General features: G+C 38.3%; 2 protein-coding genes across 4 annotated transcripts in view; both read right to left on the bottom strand.

The window, feature by feature from the left end:
• SEC61B (SEC61 translocon subunit beta) overlaps positions 1 to 8,208 on the bottom strand; it is a 72,604-nt gene extending 64,396 nt beyond the window's left edge. The window contains exon 1 of the mRNA XM_054519575.2: positions 8,178 to 8,208. Coding sequence (XP_054375550.1) covers positions 8,178 to 8,193 — 16 coding nt within the window. The 5' untranslated portion in view covers positions 8,194 to 8,208. The remainder of the gene's footprint in view (positions 1 to 8,177) is intronic.
• Positions 8,209 to 13,804: 5,596 nt separating this feature from the next.
• Positions 13,805 to 26,307, bottom strand: part of TGFBR1 (transforming growth factor beta receptor 1) — a 54,971-nt gene continuing 42,468 nt past the window's right edge. For all 3 annotated transcript variants that reach the window (XM_024252274.3, XM_009244688.4, XM_054520360.2), the window contains exons 5-9: positions 24,821 to 24,988; positions 22,632 to 22,788; positions 20,911 to 21,035; positions 19,734 to 19,864; positions 13,805 to 18,335 (exon numbers count right to left, since the gene is read on the bottom strand). In XM_024252274.3, the coding sequence (XP_024108042.2) occupies positions 18,210 to 18,335; positions 19,734 to 19,864; positions 20,911 to 21,035; positions 22,632 to 22,788; positions 24,821 to 24,988 (707 nt within the window). In that variant the 3' untranslated portion in view covers positions 13,805 to 18,209. The remainder of the gene's footprint in view (positions 18,336 to 19,733; positions 19,865 to 20,910; positions 21,036 to 22,631; positions 22,789 to 24,820; positions 24,989 to 26,307) is intronic.

The raw sequence follows: 26,307 nt of genomic DNA, 5'->3' as shown, positions 1-26,307 counted from the left end.
ACAGCAGGGCAGGTATAATGGTGATGAAGTGTCAGGGACCCAGGATCATTCCATTGTGTGGCTCTGCCATCACTACAGTGTTGCCTTCCTCTGCACAGAGGAGGACGGCTCACCATCACCTCTGCAATCCAGTCAATAAGAAAGGGGGAGTAAGGAAAGTGAAAGGCACATCCACGCCCTCTAGGAGAGCCACTGAACGTTAAGCACATGGCCTCCACTCACCTCCCACTGGCCAGAACTCAGTCACTTGGACACATCTAGGAAACGCCTTCCTTAGCTGAGCATTCATGAGTATAGCTAAAATTGGAGATTTTGTTTCTAAAGAAAGAAGGGCAGAATAAATATAAGAGGACAACCTGTAGTCTTTATATGGGATAGGATGAAAGGGACATTTTCACTTTATATATCCTTTTAGTACCTTTAAGAATTTTTTTCTGTACCCTCTTGATAGACCTTTCAGTATCTTCTGAACCATGTGAATTAGGAAAAAAATTAAGTTTGAAAAATATATTAGTTTGGAAGTCACAAATTGAGCACATGCATCCACCTCTCCACTACACCATGGATCCATGGGGATAAAATATAAAGTATTTTTTAAAGAGTGAAATCAGATCAGTGTTGGAAAACAAGACAGGGTGCCAGCAGATGAGAAAGTCTGAGAAAATACTGGAAGCTAGAAAGTAGATGGGATTGGCCAGGTGCGGTGGCCACACTTGTAATGCCAGCACTTTGGGAGGCCGAGATGGGCGGATCACCTGAGGTCGGGACTTCAAGACCAGCCTGGCCAACATTGTGAAACCCCATCTCTACGAAAAATACAAAATTAGGTGTGGTGGCGCATGCCTATAATCCCAGCTACTTGGGAGGCTGAGGCATGAGAATTGCTTGAACCCAGGAGGCGGAGGTTGCAGTGAGCCCAGATGGTGCCACTGCACTCCAGCCTGGGCAACACAGCAAGACTCTGTCTCAAAAAAAAAAAAAAAAAAAAGAAAAGAAAAAGTAGATGGGATCAGATCAACTGAGAAAGTACAAAGGTAAACCACAGCCCCAAACACCAGGACCAAGAACTTTCCTTCTCAAGGGAGCCCTAGAGAAACCCCAAACTCAGAAACGAGAGACAGAAAGCAAGAGTAGGCCATAGGATAACCATCAGAGTAACTGAGCAAAGAGCTGCATTCACAGTGGCTGGGACATTCGGGGCCCCTCCCTTCTCCCTTCCCCTGCTCAACATATGCTCCACCCGTAAAGGAACAACTAGTGGTAATTTTGCCCTTTGGGTACCTAGCACCCAATCATTATTCTTAAAAATTGTGGGTAATCTATCCAGGAAGGGATCCTAATATAGGTGTCTAAAGTCAAGAGAGAAGCAGAACAAGAACAGGGTTGGAAGTCTATGTAGGCCTCCCCAACAAATATATATGGCAAGTTTGGGTTGAGAGGGTGTATTACTCCATTCTCACGCTGCTAATAAAGACATACCCGAGACTGGGTAACCTATAAAGAAAAGAGATTTAAATGACTCACAGTTTAGCATGGCTGGGGAGGCCTCAGGAAACTTACAATCATGGCGGAAGGGGAAGAAAATACGCCCTTCCTCACCTGGTGGCAAGGGAGAGAATGAGTGCTAAGTGAAGGGGGAAGCCCCTATAACCATCAGGTCTCATGAGAACTTACTCACTATCACGAGAACAGCACGGAGGGAAACCGCCCCCATGATTCAATTACCTCCCACCAGGTACCTCCCAGGACACGAGGGGATTATGGGATTACAATTCAAGATGAGATTTGGGTGGAGACGTAAAGCCAAACCATATCAGAAGGCATGGAGGGGTGGTAGAAAGTCCTCTGTCCAAGAGGAAATTACAGCTAAATACTCCAGTCCGTTATTTAAATACCTCCTTACCTTGGCAGGTGTGGGCATCCCAGGCTGCCTGTTGCAATCTAGAGGTGAGCCTGCTGACAATATGGCCCAGCCACTCAAGGGGACCTGAACTGGCCCTCCCCTTCCAGGCAGACGCCTCTTGTGGAAGCAGGCCACACCAGCTGTCCATACAGATTAATCTAATCCTTCATTTAGGAAAAGTGGACAGAGAGCCATGGAGCCCCAAATATTTGAGGAAAACCAATAGCACAACCAAGTTGAACAAACATGAGTAAACACAATGAGTCATCCTGGAAAAAAAACAAGATGCATTAGGTAATGTTAAAGATAAAACCCTAATTAGTATCTCTGGAGAGATTTGAGAGAATGAAATCTCCGAAACAAGAGCCAGCTGCCATAAAAAAGGAGCCATTGGAGAACAAGAAATAATTTCTAGAAATGTAAAATAAGGGTCAAAACTTTAAAAATTCAGCAAATAGGAATAATAGAATGGCCAAGACTAAAAGCCAGATCAGTTGTGTGGAAGTCAATGAAATCTCCAGAAATATAGAAAAACGTCAGCATAGTAAAAACTAAAAGTCTAGAAACAGAGGAAAGATCCAGGAGGCTAACATCCATCAATTCAGTAGGAGTTTCAGAAGGCAAGAAAAAAAATCAGAGAGGTGGTGGGGGATAAAGTCAAAGACATAATAGAAAGTTTCCCTGAGCTGGGAAAAAATACAAGTCCTCAGATTGAAAGAGGCCACTAAGTACCAGGCAGGATAAATGAAAACAAAACCCATACCTAGATATTTTTAGAAATTTCAGAACCCCAAGAAGAATGAGAAAGTCTTAAAAGCGTGAATATTAGAAATGAGAATTTAATTAATTTCAGACTTCCCATCAGAAATGTTTTAAAAATCATGCCTTTAAAACTCCAGTGGAGGCTGGGTATGGTGGCTCAAGTCTGTAATCCCAGCACTTTGGGAGGCCAAGGCGGGCAGGTCACTTAATGCCAGGAGTTCGAGACCAGCCTGAGCAATATGGTGAAACCCCATCTCTACTGAAAATACAAAAATTAGCCAGGTGTGGTACCACATGCTCGTAATCCCAGCTACCCAGGAGGCTGAGGCAGAAGAATCACTTGAACCTGGGAAGTGAAGGTTGTAGTTAGCTGAGACTGCACCACTGCACTGCAGCCTGGGTGACAGAGTGAGACTCTGTCTCAGAAAAGAAAAAAGAAAAAAGAAAAAAAACTCCAATGGAATATGAATTTGAGCCGAAATTATACTCCAGCAATGCAAGGAAAGTTTATCATGTGTGCACTCAAATGTAAAAATTACTCACGGAAGTACTTGTGCAAAACAAAGGGAATGAAAGAATGAGATTTCAAAAAAATGAGACTGAAACAAATAAAAAACAGTGATACCTGAATAAAAGTGAGGAAAGTAAAAACTACATTAAAAGACCAAGATTTGAATGTTGACAGCTGTGTGGCTGGTATTAAATACATGGAATATTCTTTCTTTCTCTATAGATTTTATCACACTTTGTTCTGCAGTGATCAATATTTATATAACCACAATATGGTAAATGCTATTTTTATTTGGTTTAAGTATTCAAGCCTAGAAGACTTGACTGTAGTTCCGGAACAGAATGTAAATGTTATGGGAGGCCTAGATGGGTGGATCATTTGAGGTCAGGAGTTCAAGACCAGCCTGGCCAACATGGTGAAACCCGTCTCTACTAAAAATACAAAAATTAGCCCAGCATGGTGGTGGGCACCTGTAATCTCAGCTACTCGGGAGGCTGAGGCAGGAGAATTGCTTGAGCCTGGGAGGCAGAGGTTGCAGTGAGCCGAGATTCCGCCACTGCACTCCAGCCTGGGCAACAGAGTGAGACCCTGTCTCAAAAAAGGAAAAGAAAAAAAAGAATGTAAAAATTTTGTTATAAGCCGTGAAAGTGGCAAGAATGGTGATCATATATATTGATGTGGAAGAACAAACACTATGTAAAGAAGCAAAGGTTAAGATGCAGAATAACATGGTTAATATGACCTCATATATATATGTGCCATATATATGAACATACAGATAAATAACAGTTATATATAAACATACAGATATATAACATTTACATATATAAACATACAGATGTATAACATTTATATATAAAGATACAGATATATAACATTTTTATAGTCATATTATCCATATTGTTCTGCATTTATATATATATAAATGTTATATATCTATATGTTTTATAGCTATATGCATTTTTATGTGCATAGAAAAACACCTGGAAAACTTTCATTCACTTTTTACTTTCTACATTTCTGTAGCTTTTGAAATTTTACAACCATGAATAATTGTTATAATTAAAAATGTTAAATAATAGAATACTAGCCTGAAGATTTACCACAGTTTTAGCTGGCGTAGGAGATATTGCTTTTGGTAAGGCCTCAAGAAAAATAGTCATTGATTTTGGTATGGCCTCAAGAAAAATAGTCTGAGAATTACATTTAGTAGGACTCAATCTAAAGCTAGGTAGAAACCTCAACTCTTTTCTAATATGAAAACAAAACAAACAAACCAAAACACTCCCACAGACCAGAGACCAAAGAAAGATCAACACTGCCACCTATTGAGGATTTATTGGAGAACAGGCTAAGTTGAGTTTTTTTTTAATTTTGATTTTTAAACAAATTTTGAGATATTTTGAGATCTGCACAGACCTGAGATCTGCATAGACCTTATCTTCCACCAGGCACACGGATTCTTAGCCATAGAAATGAGGAATCAGGAGCATACTGAGGGATGCTTCGGAAGGTATGAGTAACAGTTTAAGAAACAGACGCTGTTCAGCCTAGTAAAGAGCCCACCCAAAGGGACTCGGTCTCAGTTTCTTTCTTGCTGTGCTAGAGGACAAAGGCTGGGAGTGTGGGACCCTGGCAGATGAGTGGGGAGGAGATACGGGCCAACATATGTCACTCTGCTAGAAAGAATGTTTTAATTGTTACTTTCCAAAAATAAGATAATGTTCTGTGAAAACAGTGAATGCACCCTGCTCACTGAATATGTGTCAATAGAGAAGCACTGTGACCCTCCATCCTGGAAGTTACACAAGAACATCTGCATTTCTGAGGGAGTTACATTACAGTTAGATTATCTGCATGCACTCGTGTATTCAACAAATACTTATTGATGCCCACTCTGTGTTAAGTACTATGCAGGGCCCCTTCCACCCAGAGTCACAGATCCCATTCGACTGGCTTTTGGAATGTCTCAAACATAGCCAAGGCATGAGATAGTCCAGGAGGAATCAAGCTATATATTTGGTGATCCATCCGAAACCCAGCCTGTATTTGGCAAGCACCGAATGTCCGTATCAAACTTAACCATGCTTAGGACACATTCTTTAAAAAGGTAGGCAGTGGCCGGGCATGGTGGCTCATGCCTGTAATCCCAGCACTTTAGGAGGCCGAGGCAGGCGGATCACAAGGTCAGGAGTTCGAGACCAGCCTGGCCAACATGGTGAAACCCCATCTCTACTAAAAATACGAAAATGAGCCGGGCATGGTGGCAGGCACCTGTAATCCCAGCTACTCAGGAGGCTGAGGCAGGAGAATCACTTTAACCTGGAAGGCAGAAGTTGCAGTGAGCCAAGATCTCGCCACTGCACTCTGGCCTGGGTGAAAGAGTGAAACTCTGTCTCAAAAACAAACAAACAAATAAACAAACAAAAAACATAGGCTATGCGATCTGATGAACCAAACTCTTGTTTATTTTTAAAGGTTGACAATGAGACACCATCTCACACCAGTCAGAATGGCTCTTATTAAAAGTCAAAAAATAATAGATGGTGGGGAGGCTGCAGAGAAAAGGGAATGCTTGCACACTGCTGCTGGAAATATAAAGTAGTTCCACCACTGTGGAAAGCAGTTTGGAGGTTTCTCAAAGAGCTTAAAACAGAACTACCATTCAATCCAGCAGTTCCATTACTCAGATACCCAAGGGAAAATACATTGTTCTATCAAAAAGACACTCACATGTTTATTGCAGCACTATTCACAATAGCAAAGACATGGAATCAACCTAGGTGCCCATCCACGGTGGATTGGATAAAGAAAATGTGTTACATATACACCATGGAATACTATACAATCATAAAAAAACAAAATCATGTTCTTTGCAGCAACATGGATGCAGCTGGAGGCCATTAACCTAAGCGAACTAACGCAGAAACAGAAAACGAAATACGGCATGTTCTCACTTTATAAGGGGGAGCTAAACACGGGGTACACATGGACACAAAAATGGGAACAACTGACACTGGGGACTGCTGCACGGGGCAGGTAGGAGGGAACAGGGGTTGAAAAACTACCCATTGGGTCTATGCTCACTACCTGAGTGACAGAATCAATCGTACCCCAAACCTCAGCATCACACAATATAACCATGTAAAAAATCTGCACATGTACACCCTGAATCTAAAATAAAAGTTGAAATGTTTTTTAAAATCACATGAAAAGGAACTTGAGAGAATAAATAAATGAATAAAGGTTGAAAATATGAACATCCCAATAAGACCAAAACAGATTTCATTCAATCATTGGTTAAAAAAACATGTAAGAACTATATGAGAATCACAAAATAATAGAGCTGGAAAGACTTCCAAAATGACCTGTATCACTCTGCTCATAAACTGGGCTGAGGTCTAAATTGCTATGAATAAGAATTCTGGTTTTCATTTGGGAGAACAGTACAAGAAAAGAAATATAAAGAGATGAATAATATGTACAGGATTTATTATACAGTCAATGTGCAATAAAGAGAATGCAAAATTGAGAATAAGTGTCAAGGATGAAAAATATTCTTTCACTTTATATAATTCAAATCAGAAGATGCCAAACTTTCATCTTACTAAAAGGTGCTGGGTTCTGACTAAGGAGAGCTCATTGTTTTAAAAAGAATGCCATCAAATATGAGAAAAATATAAATGAATAAAAAACAACAGAAGTAGTTGATGGAATGAATAAACAGAATAGCAAGGGGAGGCCAGAGATTGGTGGGGCAGTAAGAAATCCCTTTATAAAAAAACTTGTAGACCTTGCATTTGGGGAGCCCCAGGATGAAGGACTCTTCTTATTGATGAGTAAATATCCATCTCCATAGTGACACTCTGTTAGATTGGTTCATATTCATTTGGGATTCCTTTAATTGAATGTTTGTTCGTTCAACAAGCTCCTCTTAGTGCCTGCTCTGAGCCAAGCCCTGGACTAGGCAAGAGCTTCACAGAAATCAATCAGAGTTCCTGTTCTCCAGGCATTCATAGCTAGTTGCAGCAGCAAGCCTTGGAACAACACAGAGACGTAAAATTAATACAAGGGCTTAGAGGGAAGCATGTATACGAAATGATGCGGCACTGGAAACAGAGTGTGGTGGGAGCCATTTAGGGAAGACCCCTAAAAATTTGGACAAAGCACCGCAAACATGCCAGACTCCCGGAGCATCCAAGGACCCAGCAGAGTTAGCACCAAAAATAAGCACTGAAACTATTTTGTTAATTTTCACGTTAGGTGCTTGGAAAGGAAAAGACATAGAAACCGTCTGCTTCTCTCAAGGGGAAGAGAGGGAGAGCAAGAGTCCTAAACTCCCTAAGGGGATTAAAACAGGAATGAGGTGCAATGAAACGAGGCAAGTGATTGGGAAATGCAGCAGGGGATCAATGATTTGCCAGCAGGCAGGATGCACAACAATAGTGGAGGAAATGCCTTCCGACCTGAGCCTTGGGGTTGATTCAAGTTAGCAAGGCAGAGGAGAGGGAAAAATGCAGTTCCAGCAAAGGGCGGAGCCTAGCAGAAAGGCAGGAGGCAGGGTGCGTCGGGACATGCAGCATAGCGGACACATGAAGTATGGTGGGTGGCAAGAATGGCAAGGTGGGACCCGGTGCAAGTGGCTCACGCCTGTAATCCCAGCACTTTGGGAGGCAGACGCGGACGAATCACCTGAGCTCAGGAGTTCGAGACTAGCCTGGGCTACATGCTGAAACCCCGTATCTACTACAAAAATTAGCCTGGGGTGCTGGCGGGTGCCTGTAGACCCAGCTACTTGAGATGCTGATGGGGGAGAATCACTTGAACCCGGGGAAGTCGAGGTTGCCCGGAGCTGTGATCGCACCACTGCACTCCAGCCTGGGCGACAGAGAGTCCCTGTCTAAAGAAAAAACAAAAAACAAACAACAACAACAAAAACTGGCAAAGGCGAGTTTTACTTTTTTTTCCTTTAACAGACTTATTGAGATATAGTTTACATACCATAAAATTTCCCCATTTCATGTGCACAATGAATGATGTTTAGTAAATTTACGGAGTTCTGCATCCATCACCAAAATCAAGTTTTGAAACATTCTGTCACCAGTAGAAGGTCGTAACTGCAAGTTGTCCAGATTCCTGGCGTTTTGAACAAAGAGTTGAACAAAATGCCCAGCAAAGCAAAGAAAGAATGAAGCAACAAAAGAAGGAAAGCAGGGATGTATTGAAAACAAAAGTACACTCCACAGTGTGGGAGCAGCCTGAGCAGCTGCTCAAGGGCCCCCAATACAGAATCTTCTTTGGTCCAAATACCCCCCCGAAGTTGCCCATTGGCCACTTCATGCATACTTCATGTAAATGAAGTGTTAGCCCTCAATCAGTCTGATTGGTTGCAGAAAGCAGCCAACCAGAGGCTGAAGTTACAAAGGCCACACTCCTGTGCAAACATCTGATTGGTAACGCAACCAATCAGAGGCTACGGTGAAGTTACAAAGTTATACTTCTGTGCAAATGAAGACTGACTAAGCCCGCAATCAGTCTGGTTGATTGTGGACGGCAACCGTTCAGAGGCTGGAGTTAAGTCACAAAGTTGCAAACGAAGACTCCACTGGTACTCAGTCTGATTTGTTGCAGACAGATTTCCCATCTGCAGCCTCTGGTCCTTTTTTTACTTAGGCGTGGAAAGTTAGGATGTTCCTTTCAATTTAGTTCTAGGAAGTCAGGGTGAAGAGCCTTAAGTTCCCTGCCTCCAGACCCTATTCTCCTGCCTCAATTCCCATCACCCGAAAAAGTTCCCTTGTGCCTTTTTGCAACCTTTTCATCCCACTTCCTTCACTTAGCATGAGGGTTTTGAGGTCATCCACATTATAACAAGGATCAACCAGTCTTATAAACCATGGTATAAATACTCTACCTCTTAAATATCAATTCACCAGATGATGGACATTTAGCTTGTTTCAATTTTTGACTATTAGGAATTATGTTGCTGTGAATATTCACCTACAAGTCTTTGTGTGGATATATGTTTTAATTTTTCTTGGATTAGAGTTGCCGGATTTAGCAAGTTAAAATACAGGAAGCCGAGTTAAATTTAAATGTCAGATAAACAATACTTTTTTTAGTATAAACATGTTCCATGCAATATTTGGGACAAACTTATACTAAAAAATTGTTTTTATCTGACACACAAATTTAACTGAGCCTCCTGTATTTTATCTCGCACCTCTACTGATACCTAGAAATGATATTACTGGGTTACATAATAGGTTTCTATTTAACCTCTTAAGATACTGCAATCTGTTTTCCAAAGGGACTGTTTACATTCCAGCAATGTGTGAGATTCATCTTTTTCTCATCTTTATTGACACTTGGCTATCTGTCTTTTTAAAAACTATAATCATTTGAGTGTGTGAGGAGTGGTTTCTCATTGTGGTTTTAATTTCATCAAGTCTTTATAAAGAATTATGTTTATTAGCCATTCATACATCTTCTTGGGAAAATGTCAAATTTTTGGACCAGTTTTTATTTTTACTTTTTTTGTCACAGTCCTACACATAATTCATGGTATTTAGAACTTCACTTTATCAACTGTTGCCAAATTACCATTTAAACATTAATACCCAAATACAGAATTTAGAATTAACTCTACCATACCCAATCTCTGAGCAATGAATTTGTTCACCAATTTTTAATTGGGCCATTGGTATTCTTATTGAATTGTAAGAGTTCTTTATATATTCTGAATACAAATCTCTTATCAGATGTATGATTTGCAAATACTTTATCCCAGTCTTTGGCTCATCTTTTCATTCTCTTGTTTTTTAAAGCCCCAAATATTTTAATTGTGGTGAAGTCCAATTTATCAACTGGTTTTTAATAAATTTTGCTTTTGAAGTCCTATTAAAATCTTTGCCTAACCTAACATCACAAAGATTTTCTCCTGTTTTCTTCTAGAAGTTGTATAACTTTAGCTCTTACCTTTAGGTGCATAATGAGCTGAGGGTCTAATTAACTTTCTTCCTTTTTTCCTTCCTTTTAAAATACAGATATCCAATTGTCTCAGCACCATTTATTGAAACGACTGTCTTTTCTCCTGTTGAATTATCTTTGCACATATCTTGAAAATCCGTTGGTAGTCTGTGAGGGCTTATTTCTGGACTCTTAATTCTGTCCCTTTGCTGTATATGACTATCCTTGTGTCAATAAACAGTCTTGATTATTGTAGCTTTACAGTAAGTTTTGAAATTGGGTAAGGCAATTCCTCTAATTTTGTCCATTTCAAAATCATTTAGGATCTTTTAGACATTTTGCATTTCCATGTTAAGTTTTAGGATAAGCTTGTGAATTTAAAGAAAAGCCTTTCTGGAATATCGCTAGGGATTGAGTTGAATCTATAGAACAATTTGGGGAGAATTGCCATCGTAACACTGTTGAATTCTCTAATCCATGAGCATGGAAGTTCTCATTTACTTGGATCCTTTGATTTCTCTCGGCAACATTTTTTCAATTAAATAAATGTATTATTATATTCTTTTTGACGCTATTCTGAGTTTACTTTTGAAGGTATCGTTCATTGCTAATATAATGTCAATTTTTAAATATTGATTGTGTATCCTACAACCTTGCTTGCTGAATTTATTAGGTCTCGTAGCTTTAAATTTTTTTTTTTTCCGGTGGATTCTTTAGAATCTGACAGGTAATATTACTTAATAAAGACAGTTTTACTTTTTTCCCCAACCTAATGTCTTTCTAGTCTTTTTGTAGGGAGAGGGAACAGGGACTGGATAGAACCTCCATGACAACATTGAATAGAAATGATGAGAGGATGTTCTCGACTTGTTTCTGATTTAAGGAGAAAAGTATTCTTTCACCATCAAGTATGTTGGCTGTGAGTTTTTTATCGATGCCCTTCACTAGGTTGAGGAAGTTGCCTTCTATTTCTAGTTTGCTGAGTTTTCACCACGAATGGGTGCTGAATTCTGTCAAATGTTCTTTCCTTTGGCTATTTAGTTATTATAATAATATGGGTTTTATTGTTTCTTTTATTAGTATGGTATAATACATTGATTTTTTGATGTTAAATGAAGCTTACAGTCCTAGGATATGGCCCATTTGGTCCTGGTGTATAAATCCTTTTATCTGTTTTGGATTCAGTTTCCTAATATTGTGTTTTAAATATTTTTGCAGCTATCCCCACTGGCTTTAATACTTTTAAAGTATAGGTATTTAAAAGTGTAAATTTCCCTTTAAGCAGTGCGTTAGCTGTACACTATAAATTTTGACATGCTGTACTTTGATTTTCATTTGTTTAACATTTTCTAACTTCCTTTGTGACTTCTTCAATACATGGGTTTTTTAGAAATGTGTGATTCAATTTCCGAATATTTTGGGATTTGCAATTTTCTGTTGACTTCTAAGTTAAACATGGTTGGAGAACACACTTTCTACTATTTCAACCCTTTTAATTCACCGAGACTTCTTTTATGAAATAGCATGTGGTTTCCCCTGGAGAATGTTCCATGTGCACTAGCAAAGAGTGTGCATTCTGTTCGTGGTGGGTGGTGGTAAATGTTTGGACAATTTGGCTGACACCATTCTTTTATATGCCTGTGATTCTCAATTGAGTCGTCCTATCAATTATTGTAGGTGTCAAAATCTCCAAATATTATTAAATTGTCCATTTCTCCTCTCAATTCTATCATTTTTCTCATTATTTTGGGGTCCTGTTAGGTGCATATACATATGTTAACTGTTATATCTGATATATTGGCTTTTTAAAGTATCCTATATTTCCAGTAATATTTCTTGTCTTAAAGCCCACTTTGATACAGACACTCCAGCTCTCTTACGATTACTGTTTGCATGTTATATATTTTTCCATACTTTCACTTTACAGCTATTGGTCTTTGAACCTACAGTGTGCCTCTGTGAACACCATATAGTTGATTTTTCTTTTTAAATCCATCCTGACCATCTCTACCTTTTAACTATTTAGTCCATTCACATTTAATGAAATTATTGGCATGATTACTTATGGCTGCCATTTTGCTATTTGTTTTCCAAATGTCTATCATTTTGCTTTTCTTTCTGCCTTTTGTATTAAATATTTCTTGGTGGACCGTTTTGTTTTCTTAATATATTTTTAAATTGATGCTTTAGTGGTTACTCCAGGCTCTACAGCATGCATTTCAATTTATTACAATCGTCTTCAAATTAGGACTAATTAATTCTAATAAAATACAGCTTTGTCCCAATAGAGCTCCATCTCCTACCCACTCCTTTGTGTTACTAATATACACTGCACCTACATTGTAAACCCAACAGTAGGGTGATGTAATTACTATATAGTCTTATGCTATTGAAAGATAACTTACACTTATTTTGGTAGGCAAATATTTCCCTAAGATTCCCATTCTCTAGTTACTTAATCAAGCACTAATCTTGGTACTGCAGTGAATGGACTTTGCAGGTAAAACTGAGGTTACTAAATAGGGTATTATCCTGGATTACCCAGATGCGCCCTGAGTAATCACATGGCCCCTTAAAAGCAGAAGAGGGAAGCAGAAGCATTAGAGAGATGCAGTGGAAGAGACAGTGGAGAGATGAGGCAAAAGGGGAGATCAGAGAGAAGCGCAAGGACGATTCAACCCATTGTTGCTGGTTTTGATGATGGAGGGAACCACGAGCCAAGGAATTTGAGTGGCTTCTAGAAACTGACAACAACCCCTGGCCAACCTGTCTTACAACCATATGGAGCTGAATTCTGCCAACAACCTCAATGAGCTTGGAAGCCTATTCATCCCGAGCCTCCAGAAAAGAATGTCGCCCAGCCAATGCCTTCATTTTGACCTTTTAAAATATGGAGCAGAGAACCATCTGAGCTATGCCCAGACTTCTGAATTATGGAATTCTGAGATCATAAATGGGTGTTGCTTTAAGCCAGGGCATTTGTAGTAATTTATGGCAGCTATACAATCATACAGTCTTTTCTAGTTGTACACATATCCACCATTTCTGGTGCTTTTCATTTCACCCTGTGGATTCAGGTTACCATCTGGTGTCATTTATTTTCTGTGTGAAGGATTTAGTATTTCTTGTAAGGCAGACGTCCATAGGCAACAAATTATCTTAGTATTTGTCTGGGAATGTCTTTAATTTCACTTTTTTTCCAACTTTCAACAAAAGCTTCATATCCTGGTGATGTCTTTATTATAAGGAAAAAAAAAATCCCTAAATCCAGCCTTCAAATTGAAGTAACTATCTTTAATGTGACAGCAATCCTATTCACAAAGCCCCTCCCCAGAGTCAATCAAGGGTTTGGGGACCACATCTCATCATTTTTCCAGTTCTCTTGTAAGCCAAGTTTTCACCCCCAGGAGACTAACAAATGTGCTGACCCAAAGGCAACAGAGTTCACCTGGAGACAGGTCCATCATGCCCCATTGGAAGACCCACACCCCTAAGCATGTGGAGAAAAGCCCCCAGGCACAGAGACACACCTGCAGACAGGAGGGCACTCCCCAAACATGCTGTAATACTGTAACTTGCACTAGGCAGTGTTAGAAAACTTCTAAAGACTCTTGTAACTCAAAGGTTCTAGTTTCCATCTACAGCAACTACGTATGGCATGACTCATTCCAACATATACACTTTATTTTAAAATATGCCACTGGCACTTGGGAAAAATGTAATTTATTTGCACTGCTTCCATTCTTCTACTGTAGTGTTAGGACTTAACATAAGCATCACTCTTCTATTTCCTATTTACATTCATTTGGAATATTACTACAAATACAATATACAATTTAAAAAACTTATGGGGAAACGCAGCTTATGTTTTTTTCTCCTCTTTACAGGCTTCTCAGTATCATTCGACTTAAATGGAAATTTATATGGACATTTTCTGTACATATCTTAAAGGGCAGAGATTACACTGATAAAGCCAAAAGAATTCTGCACAAATACAATATAGAAAACAGAAAGTACAGATGATGTTATTTGGGGTACAAATATAAACAATACAGTACCATTTGAGTAACTGAGCAACATAATACCCATACTTTATAGAAATAAAACTGCAAACCAGGAGAATGCTCTGACAAATATTAAACATTATATACACAATGAGGTAAATGTACCTTGGTCTCTTGAGAGGTAATTTAAGTTTAAAGCAATTGACATTTTGAAGCATCTCCTTGACATATGAAGAAATATCAAACACCCCATTCCGTTGGCACAACGTGAAAAAGGGGTATCAAAACATGGTTCATGATATTCAGTTCACAAATCTTGTTAAAAAATAAAAACAAATTCACTGAAGTTCCTTTTAAGTTGTAATAAACAGGTTGAATGTTATTAACCATATTTTTGAAAGTTTACATTTACAAACAAGATTGCATAATGGGATTGAAAAGTTTAATGTACTGACAATCATCATAATGTCCTAGAAGTCCAGCATTCTTGAGAGAGAGGGCCCATGGATATTCCAGTAATCCAAAACAGAGACAAGAAGCTGCAGTACATGTCCAGAGATAATCCTTAGTATCTCAAAATATCTGAGTTGGCATTTTCTGCCAAAGTGTTAACAGAACCATTATTTGGAATCACTACCATTTGGAGCCAGAACACTGCCATGGTCAAGAAACAAACAGTTGACTTACGATTATTCCAGTGCAAGAATAAAAATAAGCTTTTGATGATGTGTCCAATGGGATAGTGATTTTGTTGTGCAGTCTAACGATCTCTTTGCTATCTTCTTTTAATCTGACAGTTCTCAGACATAGAGAAAAAAGGTAACTCATGCATGTACTACAAAATCACCAAGTGACCACTTAAGTTTTGTAATAAAAACTGAAATCTGGGATTCTTGATGGCCATGGCACTGTACACCAACTCAAGGCACTTCTTGAGCACTATCATTATTACAGCAGAATTACAGGCTCAGCTCTTCAGACCTTACCCTGTCTCATAGGAGATACAACTGGCCACTGTTTCTGGCACAACTCCACTGCCACAGGAGCCACCTTGCTGCCATCCCACTCCTCACCCATGGCTAAAGTCAAAGCAGGGGCATCCCAAGCCTCATCTGCTCGATCTCCGAACTTGGAGACCCCTCCCTTCCACCTCTAATGACTGAAGGAAATGGAAGTAGGTCCCACAACTTCCATCAGCCGTTTTACTTCAGGTCTCCAGAGCAACTCTTCAGTCAAAAGGCTGTGGGGGAGGCAATGGTCTCTGTGTCAGGGACCAGCATGCAGGACAGCAGGTTGCAAGAAACAGCTGGAGACAGAAACGATGGACCAGGGATGTCTATGCCCCACTAAGTCCTATTTCCCCCATCCCCATTCCTCCTGGCTACTGACAAAATGAGTATGGACACACAATTTACCAGAAGATGTTTTAGCCAAGTTGAATCTTGGAAGGTGAGCATCCTAGGATGGGCAGTATAAACGACTGTGTTTTTAAATGACAAAATTATTACTCTAATCAAATTTATCTGCAGTTATCAACAGTAATCATGATCCATCCCACCTTTTAAGTTACTTTCATTTTCAATATCAGCCAATTGTGGTTTATCAAACCATCCCTAGCCAAAAAAGGAATTAACTGCAGTAATATGTAAAGTCAATTTAGAACTAAACTCCAACTTTAAAAAAATTCCCTGATTCATCAAAAGTACATTTTATCCACTTAGGTAAGAAAAGTATAATTGTAACTCAATCTTTGATTCAATAAAAAATATCTTCAGCAAAAGTGGATAACCTTACATGAAAGTGAGAAATCATGTATTACAACTTTAAATCAGACAACTTTTGGTATATTCTTAAAATTATATAAAAATAGTTTTAGTGATAAAATGCATTGGTCCCCTGGATTTCATAAAGCAGATCTGGTAGGCTTAGAAATGGCCCAAAACAAACAAACAAACAAACAAAAAACCCCCACAAAAAAAGTACCTGATCACAGAATTAGAGATTATTATTAAACAAGTAATACAACACAACTATAAAAACAAACCTCTCAAACTCATTCATTTGCTTCAATGAAATTATGGTAACTACAGAAAAAAAACTCAACTTTGTAGTCAAAATAGTAACCTCTAAGCATTTTTCCCATGATGTTTTTAAACACATGAAATTGACACTAAATTCCTATGTAATATGTCACTCATTCTAAAATTACTTTGGTTTTAAGACCAAATAGTCTTTCAAATTTATTCTACGTCTAAGAGATAAGACATTATCAGAATGCAACTCATTCAGTGTAAATGGCCACTTTCTCTTCCTGACCAAAATACTGTATGGGTTACTCTGACCCTGTATCGGGGAACTGATAGCACTATAAAGTCGAAGTCTTGCCTCACAGCTATGATAGTTTTCTCTCCCCTCAGAATAAGATCACAGTGATAAAAGGACTTCGAAAACTGTAAAAGCCCTGCAGAGACTTCATAGCATTGGAAGTAAAAACCAGTTATTATAAGCTAGTTTCAACTTAATGTGAGAAGACCATGACAAGTTTGCTTTCAATATTTGACCAAAAACATCTGTAAATGGAGAAAAACCTATACTCAGAATGTTCTTTAGCTACCACCTCTCCCAAGTAACAAGGGTGCACTGAATGCATTACATAAATTACATGCAAAGTAAGCAGTTGCAATGTACGCACACATAAGGAAACACTGAATTAAAAGCTGCCTTCCTCAAAGTGTAGTGAGACCTCAAAACCACACTAGCTCTAACCTCAGTTACAAAGACAGAGGATCCACCGAACGTTTACTCCTACATACATAACAAATGTGACTTTCTTGCACATCTGTTATCTATTCAAATTATTAACCACCTTCGCCTTCCTAGAAAAAGGCCTATTATTTAATATTAACCATATTCTAATTTTAAATGTAATTCATGTCTTAAAAAAATAACACTGTCTCTGAACAGATAAACAAAAAAATGGCTTACGGAATACCACATAACTTTTCACAAGCAGCTAGACAAACTTTCCCTTTTAGAAAAATTAGTCTGTATGCTACAAATATTAAAGTACTATAAGCATCTAGAGTGCCACTTGATTTTTTAAAAGTATACTTAGACAACACAATTAAAATGCAAAAGCTTGATGTGAGAATATTCAAACATGACCATGCTAACAATTTACTAACTAATGCCACTTCATTTCTTTAGTGGCTTAAGCACATTTTGGTAGGAGAAAGGCATTTTCAAAATAGAATACCAAATGACATACCACAAAAACCCTTCCAAAAAACAAAACAGAAAAAGTTTGGGTTACCCAGATAAATAAGCTTTTTGAATTCAAACACTATAGGTTTTAACATAGAGACTTTCAGCAATTCTACTCATTTCCATTAGAAAGACACAGAAGTGGCACTTACTGGTATAGTACAATCCCATTTTGAAGGCATGTAATGTTCTGAATAAGTGAAAGAACAATAATAGTATACAAAATACAATTGCATAAATTATGTTCCTCACTACTATATGAGGTCATTTTTAGACTCAAGATAAGAGTTTTATAAGTGTTAGTTTTAAGATCCTGAAAAACTATAGAACAGTACATTCAAAGTCTGAATCAAGGAAACTCTAGTGGTTCAGAATCCTCTGAGAATGTACTAACCAGGAGTAAATCACTTTCTTTAGTAATAAGAAATGTTTCATTATAATTCAGCAATCCAACTCCTTTGCCCTTAAAGATGATCTCCAGCACAGCAGAGTTACCTAAAGTTAAGACCAGCAATCATCTTTTTTAAAAAACAAGTTTTGTTAATAAAAAATAAAGGTAGACTACACAACATTTTCTGTCCTGGGAAAGAAGCGTTCATAGTGCACAGAAAGGACCCACATGGCTGTTTCCTGGGTCCAAAGAAATCCTGGGAAGTTTTTAGTTGACTTTATTACACTGCTGCGAAAGGAAGCAACATCCTTCTGTTCCCTCTCAGTGAGGTAGAACAATTTGACCTCCCAAATTAAAACCCAGGAGCAGATCTGAAGAAAAAAGTAGAGTTCAGGCAAAGCTGTAGAATTACATTTTGATGCCTTCCTGTTGACTGAGTTGTGATAATGTTTTCTTAATCCGCAATGCTGTAAGCCTAGCTGCTCCATTGGCATACCAACATTCTCTCATAATTTTAGCCATTACTCTCAAGGCCTACAAGAAAATATAAAAAAAAAATTAATGCATGCACCATTTTCCATTGGTCTGGATAAGAATTTTTACGTGTAAATTTTCTTTATAAATGACATATACACTTGTTGTTGTTGTTTAAGCATTATTTGTAATAGCAAATGAGTAGAAATTACATAAATTTCCATCAATAGGGTACTGGTGCCAGTGCTGGAAAGCAGGTGGACAAAGAGTGACTCACTTAGCAAACCTGAAAAGGCCAAATCCTAAACTAGAGTTGGGCAAAGCAAAGAAGAAATCTGACCTCACACTGAAATTTTAAGTTTGTACTTTGAAGTATCCAGATCAAATTTTTCTTTCTTTTCTTTCTTTTTTGAGACAGAGTCTCACTCTGCCGCCCAAAGTGGAATGCAATGGCATGCCCTCAGCTCACTGCAGCCTTGACCTCCCAGGCTCCAGCAATCCTCCCACTTCAGCCTCCCAAGTAGATCAAATTTCTAAAAGACAAAATCTAGCAGCACTCTCATTTGTTAAACTATGTCACATGCAAATTCCTTAAGCATGCTGAAATACATTTTATTTATTTGGGCCTGGAGACGTGATTTTGTTGGAGGTAGCAAGCTCTCTTGCTTATCAGAGGTTCTGCTGAGCCCTACAATAGTTTAAGACGTAAAATCAACTACTGAACTGAACAGCTTTTTATAGCCTTTTTAAGCTACAAATCTTCAAACCTGGAGGAATATGCCCTGCTTCACCAATATTATAATAGTAACAGCTAGCAATTAAGGAGAGGTTAAATAAAATTCATCTTACGAATCTTTAAATTCACAATTACAAAAACGTTTCTAAAACTTTTTGTTAGAGCTGAGGTTGAGAAGCTCAGATACCGCTGGAAAAAAGCATTTTCCCTAAATTCCTGGTTAATGGTTATCTGGGCAATCAGATGAATAAAATGGAAAATCATTTGAAACACCTTTGTAATCACCTTATCTGAGTTCCTCACCTTACAAAGGGATATTAAGGTCCAGAGAACTAAAGTGATTTGTTCAAAGTCAGACCCTTGAAATGGTAGCCAGGCTGGTCTAGAACACATGTCTCCTCATTCCTGTCCAGTAACTGTCTACTATTCTGGGTTGCCCTGGCTGAAGGGAGGCATTCATTTAAAAATATGTGCCTTAGTTCGCCCGGCAGATCTAAACTATGTTCTGATACACTAAAGGCCACTGCAAATGTTCCATGGTCCTTTCAATGTGCTTACAATTGAATATGAAAACCAAATTATTCTGTTTTTACACACTGGTTTGACTGCTATGAAAAAGAAAATTCTTAAAGAAAAGTTTTCCTTAAAGAAAAGTAGCAAACTTTTGCTTACTAAGCAGAAACAGTTTAGAAAATTGCCTAATATCAAAAAGAAATACTCACTTCACAGCTCTGCCATCTGTTTGGGATATTTGGCCTTAACTTCTGTTCACAAACAACTTTTCTCATTTCTTCAACTGATGGGTCAGAAGGTACAAGATCATAATAAGGCAGTTGGTAATCTTCATGAATTCCTGTATCAGTTTAAAAAAAATTAAATTTTGATGAATTTTTTCAGCTAATGCCAAGGCATTAAAAGATCACCTGAGAGACCTATTACAGTGTTTCGTTACTAAAGTAGGTATGTGGAACAGAGATTACAGCTTTCTCTATCTCATCCACATCTGTATTCACAAGCCACTTCCCTGAGTTGATATTCCACCCACACCTTGAAACTAAGTATTGCCATGAGATCAATAAAGCCTATTTGAAATGACAGTAAACTATGAGCTGTGATGACCAGATTGACATTTTCCCCTAGAACCCTATTGTGCAGCAAATGAGATTCTATTCTGTAAGTGCACAGGTTCTCACTTGCACAGGGATATATATACCCTATCAGTGAGACTTGAATCTTATGAGGCAAGTTTAAGGTGCCAAGTCCCTTTCTCTACTTGCATCTGTCAATAATATAACCTATTTATTACAATACAGAGAAACACTCTGTCCCTCACTGCTTCAAAAACCTAAGGCACTAGGTCTCAGCCAAGTCTAGGTCCCCAAACCTAAGAGACTGTTTCCTGAGTAAACATTAAAAGAACTCCATCTAAAAAGCTAGAAGTTAAAACAAACTAACTCTAGAAAACGACACAATGGTAACATAATTGTATTCTGTGTATGTAATCTGTAACTATCAGGTTGGAGAAAATAACCACAATCTCGAAGAAAAAAACTAAGTTTGACACCCAGGTACATGCTAGAAACAGCTTCCTAGGTGAGCCTCTCAAGCAGCTGTCCATTCTAAAGAACTATATTCCAATATAACAAGGGGTTGGGTTCTGATGAGTCTCAAGATTCAAATGGAAACAGGAAGAGAATACACTAGGCTAGAGCTGTGCATGTGCACACCATGGCACTGTCCCCTCCCAAAGGTTTCATCGCCTTTGTTTTCTCTGGCACTCGGTGACATCCTGTTTCAGATAATGAATTGTACATAATTTCATTCAATTAAAAAAAAGAAGACAATTCTTGAACAACTTCTGCTCATGACAAACTACTGGGGGAGAGGAGAGCAATTTACCACCAATGGAACATCGTCGAGCAATTTCCCAGAATACTAAGCCCATTGCATAGATGTCAGCACGTTTGAAGGATTCAAAATGTTTCATATTTATGGAATCATCGAGAACTTCAGGGGCCATGTACCTAAAAAAAATTTGCAAAAAGAACTTTGAAAATCATCCCCTTACTGCCACATTTGGATGAACATCCTTTCAGACGTTTCTCTATACATAGACATATGCACACAATATTACATAACAAATGTTGGACTAAGAAAAATATTAAATATCCACACTGGTTTGCACATTAATGATGTCAGCTAAATCCCACAAAATGCTAAAATAGCAGTTTCACGCTATCTGCCTCATGATCTTGGTTTCCAATGAAAGACATATACAACAATTGTGACTGTTAAAGGTGTCCTAATGTACACCACCTATACACGTACTAGGTAGAAACCATGCGTTTTAATTTAGAAGTCTTCTCACTGAGGATGAAAGGAAGGGCATGAATATACTCCAGGGAAGAAAATAATAGATACAAAAGAATGCCAGTCCTCATGCTGAAGCTTCAAAAACCTACTAAAATTATGGGTCAGGACCCACGGAGACCTACAGCAACCACTGACAAGGACCCCTTAGCTGGTTGAGAATTGAGAGTCATCTACGGCCATACCACCCTAAACGCGCCCGATCTCATCTGATCTTGGAAACTAAGCAGGGTCGGGCCTGGTTAGTACTTGGATGGGAAAATTGAGAGTCCCCAGGGAATCCAGAAATCTCAAAATTATACATGCAATTTGAATAGACTAATGCTGCCGGCTCTCCAGCTATCTCCAAGGCCAAGGCAGTAGTTTGAAGAAATGCTGTGACAGCATGCGATAAGGGGTTTGGGTCAGAAATGCCCAGGTTCAAATCTCAGCTCTTCAGCTTATCATCCACATGAAGCTGGCCATATTATTTAACCTCCTCAAGGTGGTTTCCTCATCTGTGAATTAAAGGGTAATAACACCTACCTAATTAAGTTATTTTGAAGACTCATGGACTCAACAAATATCTACTGAGGATCTACCATGTATTAGGCACTGTGATGGATGCTGGGAATACAAGGCTGCTCTCAAGCAGCTTGCACCTAATAGAATATATAGGCAAATAAATAAACAGTTACAACATAATGCATAAGTGCCTCAACGGTCCCAGTTCAGTGTGCTATGACAGTCCCTGGAGGGACTCCTAAGATTTTTGAGGACTAGAAAAAACTTCCTATGGGAAAGGTGGGTATGAAGCTGAGAAACAGTATAGGGTAAAGTATGCTCCAGGAGAGAGCATGTGCAAAAGTTCTAAGAAAGCAAGAAAGGCATTTTTTTAGGAACTGAAATATGAAAATAGCAGGGCTAGCTACTGCACAGTATTTGAGAAGGGATTAAATGAGGTAATATATGTAAAAGACCTATTAGACGATTGGCACATAGTAGGTGCCCTATAAACGTTAGTTACTACTGTTATTATAATTAACATGCCTAATGATATTTTCTGGAAGGGCAACCTTTCATCAGCAGGCATCTTTTTAAATCAGGTAACTTTGGCTTCAGAGCAGGCAAGACCATGAGATCTTCTTGCCTGTTGGCAATCTAATAAATTACAAGTTTAAGCTGAGTTTCAGCAATGATATGTATATATGAAAGAGAAGGGAAAAAAGGTGATTTCAGAAGATATTAAATATAGTTGTTCAAAAGTATACCTTTTTGTTCCCACTCTGTGGTTTGGAGCAATATCAATGGTATCTGTGGCTGAATCATGTCTTACTGCCAGTCCTAAGTCTGCAATACAGCAAGTTCCATTCTTCTTTACCAAGATATTCTTTGATTTCAAATCTCTATGAGCAATGGCTGGCTTTCCTAAAGAATCAAAAATTAAACATGACTGCTTAAAAGGTAATACCAATCACAACTCACATCTTTAGGTTCAAAAGTCTCTTCTCCCAACCCAAATTTATCAAAGCATTTCAGCCCACATGACCTACAATACTTATGGCATTATTAAACTCAAGTGAATCACTACACCAAAAGTCACTGAAATTATATTTCTTTTAAAGAAAATGTGGACAATAACATGCTTTAAAAGATGAACAACTCAAAGACTGGGGCAAAAAAAAAGTTATCAGTTTATCTGTTGGTGCCTTATGAATTCTTTTTAAGAAACTTAGCCATAGACTGATATTCCAGCAGCCCAGGAACCAAGCATGTAGATCATCACTTCCCTATCAACTGCAATGTACTCAGTATTATATTATCTTTGATGCTAACCACTAGAAAATGTTATTAAAAAATAATAATTATAATGTGGAAAACTTGGAACCTTCATACACTGCTGGCAGGGATGTAAAATGGTTCAGGCACTTTAAGAAAACAGTATGGCAGTTCTTCAAATCATTAAATAGAGTTATCATATGATACAGTAATTCAACTCCTAGGTATATACCCAAGATAACTGAAAACATGAAACTACATACAACTTGTACACAAATGTTCACTGCAGCATTAGCTACAATGGCCAAAGAAGAAACAAACCAAATGTCCATCAACGAACGGGTACATGACATATGGCATATCCATACACTGAAGTATTACTTAGCCATCAAAATGAAGTACTCATACATGCTACAACATAAATGAACCTTGAAAACATGCTAAGTGAAAGAAGCCAGTCACAAAAGACCACATATTGTATGATTCATTTATATAAAATGTGCAGAATAAGCAAATCTATAGACAAAAAGGAGCAGTTGCTGCCTAGGGCTAAGGAGTTTGGGAGGAAAGGGGAGTGACTGCTAGTGGCTACAGGTTTTCTCTTTGGAGTGAAGATATTCTAAAATTGACTGCAGTGTTTGTTGGCTGTACAACTCTGAGTATTCTAAAAACCACTGAATTTTACACTTTAAGTGGATGAACTGTATGATGTGAATTATAACTCAATAAAACTGTTACAATCAATAATAATAATAATTACAAAGATGGAACTAAGATGTGAACTAGCACTTATGCTGTATGTAAAGTGGGGAGTGGGGGAGCCATTGGGTTGCAAGTGGACAACTGCTAGAGCAGAGAGATATACTGGCATCTGAAATCCTACATGGCACAAAAACTATAGCATACCAATGTCATAACTAAAAGTCAGTATTTAATTTTTCAACTGTAAAACTATCTCATGCAGTCTCCTTATCTCAAGGTCAAACATAATTATTAGATGGCCAGATAACAGTTACATAGCATCTGATGTTTACAAAGCATTTTCACATTTCATTTGATACTACACATAAAAATATATTCACTTGGACCTGAATTCTGAAACTGAGATCCTCAAAAATCATAAGATTGAATGCTACTTTTAAGAACTCAAAAAAAAAAATCACAGTTTTGTTACAATGACTAGAGAATCTCTAAACAAATTTCCAGATTCCTAGTTCTACCTGAAATTTTGAACTGAAAGATAAAATGTTCTCATCTAAAAAATTTGTTTTAAATATCTCCAGTTAGTTAGGCCACCTACTGTTTTCTTTCTTTTTTTTTTTTTTCTGAGACAGGGTCTCTCTCCATTACCCAGGTAGGAGTGCAGTGGCATGATGTCTGCTCACTGCAGCTTCGACCTCCCAGGCTCAGGTAATCCTCCTACCTCACCCCCTGAGTAGCTGGGACTACAGGTGCATGCCACCATGCCCGACTAATTTTTTGTATGTTGGTAGAGATGGGGTTTTGTCATGTTGCTCAGGCTGGCCATGAACTCCTGAGATCAGGCGATCTGCCCACCTCAACCTCCCAAAGTGCTGGGATTATAGGCGTGAGCCACCAGGCCTGGCCTCCACCTTCTATTTTCATAGACATTATTCATGAAAATTTAAAGCTTAAATAATAGAACTGCTTATAGAATTACCTTGGGTACCAACAATCTCCATGTGAAGATGGGCAAGACCGCTCGCCGTAGACAGAGCAAGTTTTATCATTCCTTCCACAGTAACTGTGTATCTGTTTAAGTAATCAAAAAGGGATCCATGCTCATGATAATCTGACACCAACCAGAGCTGAGTCCAAGTACCATTGTCTGTAAAACAGAATTAACATTTCGGTAGGGCTGCAGACCATTTATGATTTATTTGTTCAAAGGTTATTACTTTTTACTCTCGATCCTGAGTCACACATTGCAATATAATGCCACTGTAAGTCTGTATTTCCTTCACATTTTCTTCTACATTCAGTTTGTTTTATACTTTTATGTACACATTCTTCAGTTCCTCAGAGTAAGCCCCTCTTCTTGAGATAAGGCAAGTATAATTAATCCCATTTAAGAGACAAAGATGGTGACTTTTTTGAGTTTTCACAGATAATTAGTATGAGAGCTGGCACTCTTAAGTGCCTAGAAAAATCTCTGGGTCGGGTTGGGGTGCTCAGTGGCTGTTCCTGGAAGGAGAGAAGGTTAAAAAAAGGAGGGGAACAGAGAGGGAAGGAAGGAGGTGAGAAGTCTCTGGAGCCCAGTGTGGCCACAGTGGGAATGGAAGAGTATGGGACAAAACTGAAAGTGTTTCAACAAGAAATGACAAGCTTTAGTGACAGATTGTGTACACAGTTCACAAAGACGCAAGACAAGATGATTATGATTCCAAGGTTGCTAGCTTAGAAAAACAGAAATAGTGATACCTCTAACACATGGGGAAGCTGAAATAGGAACTGAAATGTCAGGAGAAAAACTGGAAAAGCTGGGACTAAACTCAAACAACGAGGAACGTGGGTTCCAAAATTTCCTCTGTAAGCCAAAACACGACTTTAAAACATGTTTTCTCATAGGAATAATGGTAAAGATACTAGCTAGGCTCCTAAGCTAGACTGGTCCACGACAATCTAATTTAACCTAGAAGTAGCTGGAAAACCACATACTTAATTAAGCCATGAAGAAAAAAAGCATTACAACATTAGGAGACAGCATAATCCAGTAAAAGATGGACGCTTAGAGTCATTCTGACCTGGTTGGAATCCACGGCCTGCCTGTTACTGACAAGGAGCCTCTGTTTCTCCTTTTATACAAGAATAACATCTTACTTTGTAAGACTGTTAAGATTTAAAAAACAGAATACTAGATTCTTTAGGTAAGAAGTACATAAACTGTGCTCTTTCTTTCCCTGCTGGTTGTAAAACAAAAGAAAAAATCCATATTGACATGAAACAGCTTCTATTTTGAAGGTATTTGGTTGAAGAAGAAAACCAACTCTGATTAGAAGGGATTAAGAAAGGAATAGAAACTTTTCAGAAGATTCTGGAGGAGATTTCTGGGTACATTTAAAAGGACTTAGTATTAATTTGTTCTTCATGAACTTTATAAACTGATTCTGTCCAAACCCGCACCCTTGCTTTTCCTTGATATAGGCA

This window comes from Pongo abelii, chromosome 13, assembly GCF_028885655.2.
Source record: "Pongo abelii isolate AG06213 chromosome 13, NHGRI_mPonAbe1-v2.0_pri, whole genome shotgun sequence".
NCBI lineage: Eukaryota > Metazoa > Chordata > Mammalia > Primates > Hominidae > Pongo > Pongo abelii.
This window is presented reverse-complemented; position numbering and strand designations above follow the sequence as displayed.